The 14,506-nt window shown below is 41.4% G+C and overlaps 1 protein-coding gene across 7 annotated transcripts in view; it reads right to left on the bottom strand.

The window, feature by feature from the left end:
* The window catches only part of ADGRG6 (adhesion G protein-coupled receptor G6), a 185,804-nt gene that overhangs the window by 36,785 nt on the left and 134,513 nt on the right, over positions 1-14,506 (bottom strand). For all 7 annotated transcript variants that reach the window (XM_053290074.1, XM_053290064.1, XM_053290054.1 and 4 more), the window contains 2 exons: positions 10,817-10,944; positions 8,741-9,009 (listed from right to left, as the gene is read on the bottom strand). In XM_053290074.1, coding sequence (XP_053146049.1) covers positions 8,741-9,009; positions 10,817-10,944 — 397 coding nt within the window. The remainder of the gene's footprint in view (positions 1-8,740; positions 9,010-10,816; positions 10,945-14,506) is intronic.

Here is a 14,506-nt window from a genome sequence, read left to right as displayed (position 1 = left end):
CAAAAGTTCTAGATGAAAAATAAATAAATTAAATATATTTTATTACTATTTAATAAATTAATAAATTAAATGAATAGGTGGCATGTTTCATGACTTGTGTAGTTATCAGTATTACCCTTCAGTGAAAATCAGTTCCTCCTTGCAACATGGTTGACATGAGGAACATTACTCAAAGTAGTCCCAATAAATTAAAAGAACAAGTTAGGTATTATCTAACATGTCCTTTTAATTTCAATGACAGTCATATGCCCTGGTTGGGGGAAAAAAGGAGAAACACCAAATGACTCTCAACCAAACTTTCATTTATTTTGATGTGATCCACAGTTTTCCGGATATGGAAGGAGGGCTGTGGGTACACAGGAAGCTTTTAGTGTCCCTGAGAAGGTTTCTTTGAACATTGCACCAGAACTGTGAGGAGAGTTCCCCCCGCCAGTGCCCCTTTCACTATTCAAAGATGCATTCAGTGCAGGGATTCTGAAGGCTAGGGTTTTTTTTTCCTGTTTTGTTTTTGGCATGAATCCAAAACACCCCCATTTTGTTCTTTGTTCAAAATCAGCCAGTCTGAAACACCCCAATTTTGTTCTTTGTTCAAAATTGCAAAATCCAAATCTGAAACATTTTGGATTTTAAAAAATGGCCCCAGGACAAAACTAGTGGGTGGGGTTGGTAGTGCCCAATGGGTGGAAGCCACCATCCAAATTTCAGAGGAACTGGGCAAAAGGGCTGATTTTTGGTGAATTTTTGAAGTTTAAGATTTTTCCCATAGGGAAATAATGGAAGTTTCAGCAAAAGAATAGCTTCACGTCGGAGGGAAAGGGGGTGGCCAAGAGCAGAGTAGGGTGGCTGGTAATGCCCAGTGGGGGCAAGGAAGCTGCCAGAATTATTTCAAAGGAATTGGGCAGAGGGCTGATTTTTAGAGATTTAATGGCGTTTACATGTCTTTAAGGTTCTTCCCCATAGGGAATGATGGAGGTTTCGCCAATCACATAACTGCACTTGTGGGGCATCGAGTTGGCCCAGAGCGAGTGGTGGTGTAGAACACATAGGGTACCAACCACCCCCATGGGTGGCTAACCCATGGGGTACTGGGTTCTGTTGTTTCTGAGGTGTTTTGAGTGTAGATTCTCTGGTAGCAAATGAGAGTGGATTCATGGTTTGTCGTTGAAAATCTCATATGCTACTAGAGAATCTACACTCAGAACACCTCAGAAACAACAGCACTCAGCAGCCTATGGGTTAGCAACCCATGGGGATGGTTGTCACCCTGTGTGCACTACACCACGACTCGCTCTGGGGCACCCCAGTGCACCCCAGGTGGAGTTATAGGGCTGCTGAAACCTCCATTATTATCTATGGGGGGAAATCTTAAAGATGTGTAAACCTCAAAAATTCCTAAGGAATCAGCCCTTTTCCCTATTTGGAATCTGGGTGCTCCACCCTCTTGGGGTACTGCCACCCTACCCACTGTTTTACCCCTGAAGCCCCACATAAACAAGTTGAAAGAGTGAAGAGAATGATGAACAACAATGACACTTAATTTTTTGGCAGTTATTTGAGAATTTTGCAGCGGGTGGGAGCCTGTCCCTGTGGCACTAGCACAGCAGCACAGCCCATTTGTGGATTCAAGCAATCTTTCAAGAAAAATTCTCCCTCCTCATGGAACAGTGACCACAGGTCACTTGTGATAACAAGATAGACCAATGACCTGCCTTGGTACTATGGAACAGCTTCAAATGTTCATTTAACTGAAGTGGAGTGAGCAGTAGCCCAAACAAATCAGCCTACTGTTCAGAATTGTTGAGATTTATCATCACTGCATTTAAGAAAGTGCAAAACCATGGATCATGGTTACAAGAAAGAGAGAAGCAACTAAGATTCCTGGGGATGTCAATAGACTGACAGGGATATCTCCCCCCTGCTCCTTTTGTCTCTTGTAGTCTCATGTAGATGACCTGTCCCTGCAATGGCAAAAGTTGTGAACCACTGGCTTAGATATCATGTCCCACCAAATTACATTATGGTCTAAATCACATTAGACTGCTCAACTTGGGCAACAAAACTTAGACACCACTATAACACATAAAAATCAGAAAAAAACAAAATAGCTCTTCAAAAGACCCCTGAACAATTCAAGAGATTCTTTCTAAAGCTTTGGAAAGAATAACCGGTGTAATTTCAGAACTTTCCTAACCAGCTTCTGAAAAAGCTTATCCATGCAACTTATACCATGGCTTTTAGCAAGAGCTTTGGAATTGCATTGAGCTCCCAAAGATATTTGGGTATTTCTGTCTCAAAATGCTGTCTCCCAAATCCCTTTGCAAGGTCAGTTTGCATTTCAATCACACTGAATACAACACATACTTTACTAAACCATTCATGCCCAACAGTTCTGCCAGCTTTTTGCATATCTTATCTTCTGCTAATCACTCAGTGCCTCAGCTGGAGTAGAGAGGAGTCACAGAAGTCAATTTCAATTGCAATGCTTTTCCAAAGAACAAAGCATTCGGTCAAAACAGAGTCACTTCGAATTGGAAACAAAAATCTCTGTTTTTTAATTCTTGATTTTGCTCTGAAATTGCCATTTTCGGGCACAAAACGTTTTGTACGGGAATTGAAATGCACAAGGCTTTAGAGATGTGATGAACAGCTCGTGCACAGGCTGGTGGAGCGGGGGAGGGGTTCTCCTAAAGGAGCCAGTAAGGAGCTCCTTACCTACTGCTCCCCATCCCATTGTAGTGGGTGGTACACAAATTTATTAAATAAACAAATAATAAATAAATACATCAGGAAAGTAGGGATCTTAGATTTGATCCCACAACCAAGGTTACAAGGTACACACTCCAGCCAACACAAGGCTAATATTTATCCCTTGTTTTCTGATCGATAGTCAGATTAGGAAGCCCTTCCTTCCCTTTCTGAGAAATCCTCCATCTTAATGTCTGGTTATTTTATCTCAATATAAATTTGCTAACAGTTACACAATAGAAACAAAACAATTCATCACATAAATACAAGGATGAAGTACATAAGCTTCAGCCTTCTATGCCCCTGAGACAGGTTTTGTATGATCTGCCTGAGTGTATGAGTATAAGTAGAATCAGCAGCCCTTCTACCATGAGTCTTCTGCTCACATAGAGGGATCTTTGAATCAAATCTTATAACTAGGGATGTGTGTACTGGTTCAGGGTTCAAGGGTTTGGATTAGAACTGACCACCCGCCCTGGTCTGCCCAGAACGAACTGAACCCACCCTCCCCAGCTCGTGAATTATTATTCTTTTAAAATTAATTTTTTTCCACCTGTAGCCCCTTGTGGGGGTTTCCTAAAGGCCGCAGGTGTGTGCATGTGTGTGTGTTTGCATAGGTTTCCCCTCCCCCGCTGGCCTCTTAATTCACCACCACAGCCCATCTCGGGCTGATTTTCGGACCCGTTCGGGCCTGCAAAGATCAGCACAGTTGCAATTTTGGAGCCCACCGCGCATGCTCAAATGGCCTCTGTGAGGCTTGGCAAGGCCTAGGGCCTCGCAGGGACCATTTGAGCATGTGTGGTGGGCTTTAAAAAAAAATTTTTTTAAAGAAAAAAATGGCTGCCGAAAACAGAATGTTCACTGCGCATGCTCAAATGGCCTCTCCAAGGTCTGACATTGCCTAGGGCCTCACAGAGGCCATTTGAGCATACACGTCAGCCATTTTGTTTTGGGTGGCCATTTAAAAAATTTTTTTAATTAAATTCCTTAATTTATTTATTTTTATTATGGCCACGGCTCCCGAAAATCAGCCTGGGACAGGCTGTGGTGGTGAATTAAGAGGCCGGTGGGGGAGGGGAAACCTTTGCAGCCCCCACGGCCTTTAGGAAGCCCCCCCCCAAGGGGCTACAGGTTAAAAAATTAAATAAATAAAAAATTCACGAACCCCCCCAACTGAACTGAATCGGGGGGGGGGGGGGTTAGGGGGTGCCAAACTGAACTGGCCCAGTCAGGTTTGGGTGCAGTCCACACCCAAACCGAACCAGGCCAGCCGGTTCCATGCACACCCCTACTTATAACTTTCCCCCTTAAAGAATGGACTAGCAACTACTTTTGAGAACCCCACTTTCCAATTGCTAAAAGACCAAGCTATTTCAACCAGCAATAAATATCTGGAACTAGGTCAAATTTCCAGTCCCTTAAAATTATTTGTTGAACAATTAGAAAACTACTGTGCAACCCACCTCTGCTGGCTCTTCCCAAATTCCATGTATTAGGAACGTAAAATCAGTTACACAAATGAATATGAAAGAACAGACTTAACCTGAAGGCAAATTGTTGTGCTTGAACATGTCCTACCAAATGGAATCAGAGCAATTCCAAAGTGTGTAGGCCCTGGAGTATTACAGCAACTAACCTGAATTGAATGCAATAAGATTTCTTCTAGCTAAACAACTGAAGTCCAACTTATTTATATTCTATAAAGATTAATCATTGGATTAATCTCAAATGCATATTCAGGGAATCTAACTGTACTGGCTGATCTTGAAGCAACACAGTCTTTTCTGAACCACCTGCATGGCTAATAGCAATAGCAATAGCAATAGCACTTACATTTATATACCGCTCTATAGCCAGAGCTCTCTAAGCGGTTTACAATGATTTAGCATATTGCCCCCAACATTCTGGGTACTCATTTTACCGACCTCGGAAGGATGGAAGGCTGAGTCAACCTTGAGCCCCTGGTCAGGATCGAACTTGTAACCTTCTGGTTACAGGGCAGCAGTTTTACCGCTGCGCCACCAGGGGCTCTTAATGGTGCTTGTCCACTAAAAATTGTGCAATCGCACTTCTGTGGCACCATGTCTTATTATTTCCGCTGGATGTAAGTAGTAGGGATGAGCCCCGTTCTGAAACTCTGGGTAGGGATGTGCACAAAATAGATTTTGCACATCCCTACCCAGGGTTTCAGCACAAAACAAAATGCAAAATGGCCAAAATGTTTCATCGAAACAGTGGTCGAACTGGCTTTTTCAAAATGTCAGAAGTATTTTGGCCACAGAGAACAATGTGGAAACACAAAACACCCCATTGTTCCCCATGAGTAGCTTGATGGGTGCTAACTACTACCCCATCCACATAAGAAATGTGCAAGCAGGTGATTTAATTCCCCCCCGCCAAACCCCCATAGGATCCTATGGGAGTTTGAGGGAAAGGTTAAAATTTGTTTAAAATCGTTCTCTTGGCCATCTCTTTTGTGGGTTCGGTAGTAGGTAGCACCCATCATGCCCTACCACCCAACCCACTTTGGGGTCCTTAGGAGCTACCTATGGGGAACAATGGGGTGTTTTGAGTTTCCCTATTGTTCCTAATGGTCAGAATAAGCTGCAGTCACAGAGTGCCCAAACAAGTTTTACATTGCATTTTACAATGCATTTTGCAACCCTGCCAGCCACAGTGTCTGTGCTGCACTAATATCATTGGTATAAGTTGCTCTCTCTCACAGAATTATGATTCCATATGTTACTTCCTAGCATTGCAACAGCTGCCACAGCAGCACCCTTAGCAGCAAGCATAGCCAAACATAGGGATGTGCAGATCATGAACTGGACTGCTGTAAACAGGGATGGTTTGAGCATTTCCATTGGTCTGGCTCATTGACCAGCCCAGGCCAGCTGGTTGGCTCAACTGAACCGGTTCACGTTCATGGAGTTTGGTCCAAATTCAGTTTGAATTTGGCCTGAACTACAGCAACTGGTCCATGCACACCCCTAGCCATAAGCTCAACTATAGCAACTTCAGCTACATTTTGATTGAGTAGTATACCTTGCGATACAGACTGCAAAGCAGACCAGAGCAGTGAGTGAAGCACAATTAGGCTCAAGGCCAGACATGGAGCTCATCACAACAATCACCATGAAATATTACACAGCGAGGGGTGGGGGTGGGGAGAGATGGATTGATGCCACTGTCCATTTTTCACCACAACACTACCTCACAAACCAAACAAACCACAATACAAGGAAGGCAAGCACCTAAGTTCTGCCTTTGTCAATCTGAGACCCAGCAAAACCAGATAGTTATTGCAGCAATAGCACAGCATATTATGCTCAGTGCTGAAAAAAGAAAATAAGAAAATAAAACCTTCCTTTCTCACCCCCTGATGATGTATCCTATTCAAGAGAGGCATAAGGGCTCTCTCTGCCTCCCAGTCCCTTTGAATACATTTCAAAATTCCCTTCTTTTGTGTTTCTCCCCTATCTCCTTCCTGCTTCCAATCAATGGGGGTACCAATCAATCAGTTGCCCATGACAACACTTGATTTGTATTATAACAAGCCAACCATGAAGCAAGGAGATCTCAAGCCAATTGCAATCCAGTGCCAGAAAACCAATCAGCAATGGAAAAATAGGCCTCCAAAATGGCACTTGAAATGTTGACACGTTTCAATCGAAATGGGTTGTTCTGTTCTGAGTGCAGAACAAGCCCAGTTTTAGTGGGTGTGATTTGAGCTTGAAATGGTCCATTTTGAGTCAAAATGTTTCACTGTTGAAATGTTCTGCACATCCCTGTGTGCTTAAGACACCTGCAGTGGTTCAGAAGCAACTGCAATGCCTGCATGACGAGATGAGTAGGTTTGCAAAAAATTGCAAAGGTCAGGAGCAATAAAGACTTCACATGTGTCAAGGCTAAAAAGATTGCAGAATAGATGTTTTATCCGTAGGAATTGCTATTCACAGGAAGGGATATGGAAAACCTTTTATTTTAATCCTAGAAATGATAGAGTATCAGTATTATTCATAAGATATAGTGAACATAAGTTTCCAGTATTTGTTCAGGACTTCCACATTAGAAACTTTCATAAAAATATTAAACACATAGTAAGGTCATTCTCATGATCAGAGGTACCTGGGTTAACCCCGTCTACCCAGGTAGCTCTGGTTGTCTGTGGCAGCAGAGCCCTTCCAAGCCAGAAGCTCCATCCCTGGGTAGCCCTGATCAACTACTCAGGTAAAAAGTGAGGTAGGAGGAGAACAAATCCCTTCCTACCTTACTTTCTGGCAGTCTGTGCCAGTCCAGGGGAAAGAGAGGCCAGGCAGAGTAGAGCAGCTGCAATGCTAAGATCAGCAGCAATGCTGCTAGTGCACTGCATTGTGGGATCCTGGAGAGCCCAGCACAAGTGGAGGGTCATGTCATGTGTGAACTCATGCCATGTGCAAGCAGGAAGGTAAGAGCCTGCCTTCCCTTCTGCCCCCTGCCATTTGGTCATGAGAATGACCTTAATAGCTGCCATTTTGATCTGAAATCTTCAAAACAGCTAGTATCAGTGTCAAATCACACAGCCTGTATACTCACAGAAAACCCACAGGGATCCTACTTATATTCAGTCTAGGCTCAATATGTGTAGAATGAACAAGTTGTTATGACTACAATGCCACATATCACCATCTTACACTGTTTGAGAGGTTTTGCTATTATATAAATTAAAATGGTAATCTGCAACCAATTGCACATGTGGTCAGCAGATCTTGACACAGGATTGAAAAGAATGAGGTTCATTGCCAGAACAAGAAACTGTGTGAATATGTCTTCAGTCACTATGTAAGCCAATGGCAGTTTGTGGAAGAGTATACGGCTGCCACTGCTTAATGACTCGGGAAGAAGCAGCTCAATACATTTACTTTTGGGTGTTGCTTGGTGGCAGTGAAAACAGCAGGTGGCTGAGGTAATTGTGCAGTAGCTGGCCAGCAGCACCTGTGATGTCAGCCAATGATATCAGCAGCATGCGTCTGTGCTAGGTGCTGTGGGCCATTCAATGGAGGCCTGTCTGCATGGTACTGCCCTGGCTGCTTCCTCGCTCTACTGCCACCAAACAAGCGCCCCTCCTCTCTTCAGTCACTATCCTTGAAACTACCACATGCTATCTTCAGCCCCACTAAAAAGCCACCACTGTATGTACTGAGAGACACTCTAGAAGCAACAATCCATGAGGACTTCCATTGTGGTGATTAATGTGAGCACTCTTAATATATGACCTAACCCCTCCCATTGTCTTTCCATGAGAAAGGCTCAATTCTAGAATATTCAAAAGCTGAGCGAATGAATGCACTGGGAATGACATTTTTACAAAACAAAATAACTAATAAAGAAATATAAGATTGTTTCTCTGTAGCATCACAGAGAAAACTCTGAAACATCCTGCATCTTTTAATACTGTGTGATCACATAGTATTAAAAGATGATCCTGCATCTTTTAATACTATGCAATCTTTAATACTATAACATTATGAGGTCATTCACACAAGCAAAAACTGTGTTCTATCAAAGTTTGGGAGTTGTGTGTGCTCCCAATTCTCAGCTGTGTGGGTGCAGACAACTAAGCTAGGAGAAGTGATTGTGTGGAAACAAGGTAGGAGGAAAAGCTGCCCAGGTTTTCCTCCTACCTTGCTTTCACACACTCACTTCTCCCTCTTCCTACCTAGTTGTTTTCACCCACACAACTGAAAATTTGGAGCATACATGCTCCCAAACCTGGGCAGAACACAGTTTTCGCTTGTGTGGATGACCTATATGTTGTATATTGGAGCAAGGGGGAAAAAAAGTAGGAAGAGAGGGGAAGCAGAGATGGCTAGAATACATACGATAAACATAAACCTAATACCTTTAATTTGGTAGTGGTTGCAATCTTGATAACAGTAGGATCTGCAGATATTTGAAAAATGTGATCAAGTCAAATTATTAATTTAAAACCACAGGCTGTATAAGTATTACTTACCCCAGCCAATGATGCAAAATTTTAGTATGTATCGACGAATGTAGGTATTGAACACTTTCACTAGCGCTATATACATGTGAACAGCTTCCAAGCCCATCCATGTAAAGGTTGCCAGAAGGAAATAGTGCAAAAGAGCAGCAATAGCGATGCATAGGCCTTCTATATCAAATGATGCAATCCAGCCATCGAGAAGGAAGACGAGGTTTAAACAAAGCAAGGCTGTGCTCAAATTCATAAGGATTTTGGAGGGATAATCCCTTCGCAATTTTCTGGTGATAAATGGACAGCAAGTTATGTTATAACCAATGTTATTTATAACTCTAGTGGGTCCAGTTTATAAAGATAAACTTTTGTCATTCTTTGGATTTTAAAATTGTTAGATGTACATGCTATTACAAAGTGGATTGCGCCTTTGAATAGGCTTAAGCTCTTCAGTAAAGACTTATGTACCTTTGTGATCTGTAATTTTAGTAGCAGGTTCTTTCCTTCGCTAATTCCTCCAAAGAACAAAATACTTATTCTTGAATTACTGTGTTTCTATTACCATCATAGGTAATAGAATTCCAAAGTCCACATATGGACACAACACAATGTAATGCACTTCAGAGGAGGGCCTTGTTTATGCAGACTGTAGATCCTCCTGATGCTCTATAAAAATGTATCATGCTGTTCATACTTTTTAATTATATGTAACTGAAGCTTCAAAATTGTGTGTGTTGGCAGGGGGAGGGCAAACCTTGCCTCTGCAATGCTCTCCCCACCTTATTAGCATTCACTGAACTTATGAAGCTCCATATGGAATGTCTGTACATGCATTGCTATTGTTTGGAAATAATTTGAATATTTTTGGTTTGTAATGCTAACTTTGGGTTGTATCCAGAGTTGTGTGAAGAGAAAGAAACTCCTGCAAGAAAACCTCTCTCCATAGTGACCCACTGCAGCCCGCCAACTCTCTTTTCTGAGAGTTGGATAACCTTCAGGAACGTGGTGCAGGATGCTACAGGCAGGATGGAAAGTGCAAACATCTGGCAGAGACACCCTTTGTGAGTCCTGCTATGGTCAAAGAACGAGTCTCCACCTGATTTTCAGCTATTCACCCTCTCCCTTCAGCTCCCCATGCCTCATTCCATCTCCTGACCCTCAGGAGGGTAAGGCTTTCCAGGGGAGATAGGAACGTGTTGTGCAGAGGAGGGGACGAGGGAGTTTCTTTATATAAGTGTCCTTTTCCTTATGCAACTCTGGATGTGACCCTTTAATTCATAAGCAACCAGTTTTGGTTTTGCTATTTGAGTTTGACCTTATTTCCCCAAACTAAAAGAAAGTTATTCATATTATCAACACTAATAAATGAACATTTATGCTTAAAGTGGCTGTTGGTATCACATGAATTTCCCAGGGAGGAGAGCTGGTCTTGTGGTAGCAAGCATGAATTATCCCCCTTTGCTAAGCAGGATCTACCTTGGCTTGTATTTGGATGGGTGACTATATGTGAGGGCTGTTAGATATTCCCCTTAGAGGATGGGGCCATAGCTCAGTGAAAGAGCATCTGCATGCTTACATGCAGAAGGTCCCAAGTTCACTCCCTGGCATCTCCAGTAGATCTGAGCGAGACTCAGCTGAAGGCAGTTTCCTATGCTCCTATGAACTCATGTTTTCACAGAGATGTATGTGTATTTTAAACCTTAATCCTAGTGTTCTTAAGTTCCTTGTTGGTTGTGAGTTATTTTGTTATCCTGATTCTATATTTGTTCTGGTTTATTTGTCTGTAAGATAGCATCTCTACGACAATGGCATAATCCCCCAGATACATCTTTATGCTTGTACAGATGTAGAGTTAGATGAACTATTAATTGCTTGGTGCAGCAAATTTTCAAATTAGGCTGCATACCCTATAAATTCAGAATACAAAAAATAACTGTTGAAGCCTGGTCCTCATGCTTGCTGACCACAATCTGCTCCTGATATCATGTGCTAGGAACATTTTGATAGAGGGGAAGCTCACAAATTGAGACTGGAAATTATTAATTTAATTAAAAATAATGATTGACCTGTTATGACAGCAGAACAAATACTTACTCAAAAGCAATGTATGTCAGAAGAGTTGCAGCTGAAAATATGGCAGATATTCCACAACCAATGTATGTTATGAAAGTGAGGACTTTGGTATTTTCAGAACTAATTTCTGAAGCAGTCCCAGGAAGGTCCTATATATAAAAGTGAGAAAGAGATGTAAACTGTTTGACATGCATTTTTTGAGAAGCATTACTATTTTTCTCTTGTGATACAACGAAGATGAAAACTCCAGAGAGTTCTGGCTAGAAACTGTAATTGATAGATTTAGTATACAGTTGCCACACCTCTAGTTTCCTTCCTTTCTCAGCTCCTGAGAAAAATGTAGAGGTTAACAGCTGAAATCTGCATTTCTGTACAAGTCTCTGTTCATTATATTTTCAGAATCCACTTTTCTAGGACCCATTTTTTGTGGGAAACCCTTTCACTTGCATTTTTCACTTTCTCAGAATTGCTTATGTTTAGAACCCAGGATTACCTTGCCTGTGAATAATGTGAGCAGGATCATGTTCCCCCTCCCTGCTTTTAAAGAAGCTTCAATTTAACTGGTTTAGACTGAGAAGGTACACAGGTTTCTGCCCACAAATAATCCTTACTAGACTGGATCTATATGATATTCCAAATTAAATCTCTGGAGAAAATGCACTGGTAATTTAGAATGCCAGAAAAGATGATAATTCTCAGGCTAGAATATTGCCAGGATTCAAAAGATTTTCTTCTTACCTCTGAATCCTTACAAAAGCACTCAGAACAGGAGAAAAGACACACTGATTGTATCTTAACAAATGCCCTCCCTGCTTTCCCACAAGTTTGTCAAAGTTTGTCAAACAACCCAGAGATGTAAGTTTGGGGCGGTATAAAAACATGTTAAATAAATAAAGTAGAACAGAACAAGCCTGAAAAGAGACAGTGAAGGAAAATCTGATCAGATTTGTGCACAGCTTAATCAACACATGTTAATAAAGTATGATAGGTGAAAAAAATCAACATACAAGTACACCTAGACCTTTGAACTATGCTTGCCCTGGTGAAGAACACTTTTCACATAACTGGGTGGAGGCAGAGGTATTCCACTGAAGCACAAAGTGGCAAAACCGCAAAGCAGGGGACTCCCCTGAAAAAGAGGTAGTTGTGATGAACTCTGGACTGGCTAGAAACCACAGGGAGCTGGGCATCTCTGAGGGGAGGGGGAAGTTGTGCAGTCATAAGATGTCATCCAGGATAGGGCTCTACATAACTGGGGGCATGGCTTAATTATATGATATCAGGTAGACCAATAGACACAGAATGGGGTGGACACAAGGAAGAACTATCTGGCTGGGATGAGCCAATCATAAAGGAAAATATAGTACAGGTCTGAATATGTTTTCATACTTTATGTTCTTATTTTCATACTTTATTTTCACACTTTTAAAAATCTATTTAAATCAGTTGAATAAAATCACATGTACCTGCACAATTTTCTTCTTCAATGGAAGAAGGCTGTAGTAGCCAGAGATTGTTAATATTAATTGAAAGTCAGAGTAAAATGGTTACTGAGAATGTTGTGTGTCAGGGCTGCACAACATTTGCCCTCCGGCAGATGTTGAACTACAGCTCCCATAATCCCTCATTACTGGCCACTGTGGCTTGGGATGATGGGAGTTGTGGTCCAAAAACAGAGGGAGGGCTGAAGTTGTGCAGCCCAGGTGTGTGTGAATGATCAGTTTCTAAAAACAATCAGGCTTTAAAAGAAGTTTGGTATTTTACAAGTTTCTTCCCTTCCCTTCCCACTTTAACTACAACTGCGTTCTGAGGAGCAAGCTTAAAAACGTTCTGAGGAGCAAGCTTAAAAGCTTCTGAGGAGCAAGCTTCAAAACAAAATTAGGAACAGCTACAGTCTAGAAATTACCAGGAACCAGAAATTCAATTGCCCAAAGTCAGCAATGGAGACTTACAGCAGGAGTCTCAGTGTTAAGACCCATTCTAGATTAGGATATTCTGTTCACACAATCTGCAAGTAAACAAGCGGTATGCCCAAGGCCTGGTGCATGGTGCAAATGGGCATGGTGCAAATGCACTCAATGGGCATGGTGCAAATGCACCCAAGTCCAGTTCCTGCGTGATGCTACCAAGTTTTTCCTGACTTCCATAAGCAAGATTTGAAGTTGGCAGAAGAAATTGGGAGACTCTCAGTAACACAGCGCAGGAACTGGACTTGGGTGGGTTCACATGATGTGTTCAGCATTTGCTACCAGTTCTCAAGATTTTCCCATCTTCCTCACTTTCAGCAGATTGTGAAAGTGATTGTGAAACCAGCACTGAACATTATGGATGGTGATATAGCTCCCTTGTGTCTTCCATTGGGAAGGTGCCTCTTGAGTACCAGTTGCAGGGGAGTAACATCCGGAGAGAGGGCATGCTCTCAACTCCTGCTTGTGGCTTCCAGCGGCATCTGGTGGGCCACTGTGTGAAAGAGGATGCTGGACTAGACGGGCCTTGGGCCTGATCCAGCACGGCTGTTGTTCTTTGTGGATAGGAAAGCACAAACATATCCACTATCTAGGGCAATTGAATGGGGTTATTACTCATAAATAATTTGCAAGCTGCTGGACACAAAATTTTCAGTATCCAAGCCAGTTTTTTAATTTTTAATTTTGAGTTATATGTTATATGATACACTACATATAAACACTAATATACACAAAGTGGTAATTTATCATAAAAGAATACATGTATATGACTAATAGTTAAATGTTGCACATATAAGAGTATATGTATGTGTGGTATGTGTGTGTATACATGTATTCAAATATAAAACCTCAACAGTTGCTAAATTACAATTATTTATTGTTACATTTACATTTATATACCGCCTTTCATTAAAACAATCCCAAGGCGGTTTACAGCAGAATTTAAAAACAAATTCTGATTGTAATTATGAAAATGAGTATTTTAACCGCGTAAAATTTAATGTGTGATTCATCATGCTCCTGTTTTAATGTGTGTGTTTTATTTATACATACCAATGAATAAGCATGACAAATAACATTTTATTAAATATTACACTGTAAAAGTACTTATTTTCATAATCATGATCATCACCATCTTTATGTGTCTCTTTAATATAATTTAGTACTGGTCTCCAGTTCTGACAGATCCCCCCTCCCCCCACCCCAATAATAACTTATCCATTCTCAAATAAGTGTTCAGCTTCCTTAGTTTTGATATATCCCAACATTTAGACAATCATTCAGATTTCCCTGGTAATATATCTGTATTGAAATTGGACCCTTGGACCTTTCCAGGTTTCCCTTTGACCTTTTCCAGTGTTTTATAAGCACTAATCTTGTGGCAGTTAACAAAGAACAGGTTCACAATAATCCACTGGTTGGTATGTCTTCGACCATCACTTAAGTTTTCACCTCTTTTTTTATATGAATGTGAAAATTTTCATTCAACACTTGTGTCACCATATACAGGTACCTTGTTACTCACAGGGGTTCAGTTTCTTGCCTATTACTGTGAGCAATGGAACCGTGAGTAACAAGTGCCTATGGAAAAATGGGGGTTAGGTTCCAGAATGGGGAAAAATAGTGAGAAAACAGAGGAAAAGTTAAAAATACAGAAATTTAACACAAAAATAAAAGAAGATATTTACAGTACTGTGCTCTGTGGGGTTTCTGTGTCAAGGAATGCCCCTTGCTCACAAACCAT

The sequence above is a fragment of the Hemicordylus capensis genome, chromosome 1 (assembly GCF_027244095.1).
Source record: "Hemicordylus capensis ecotype Gifberg chromosome 1, rHemCap1.1.pri, whole genome shotgun sequence".
In the NCBI taxonomy this organism is placed as follows: domain Eukaryota; kingdom Metazoa; phylum Chordata; class Lepidosauria; order Squamata; family Cordylidae; genus Hemicordylus; species Hemicordylus capensis.
Note: the sequence above shows the minus strand (reverse complement) of the source record. Positions and strands in the feature narration are given on the sequence as shown.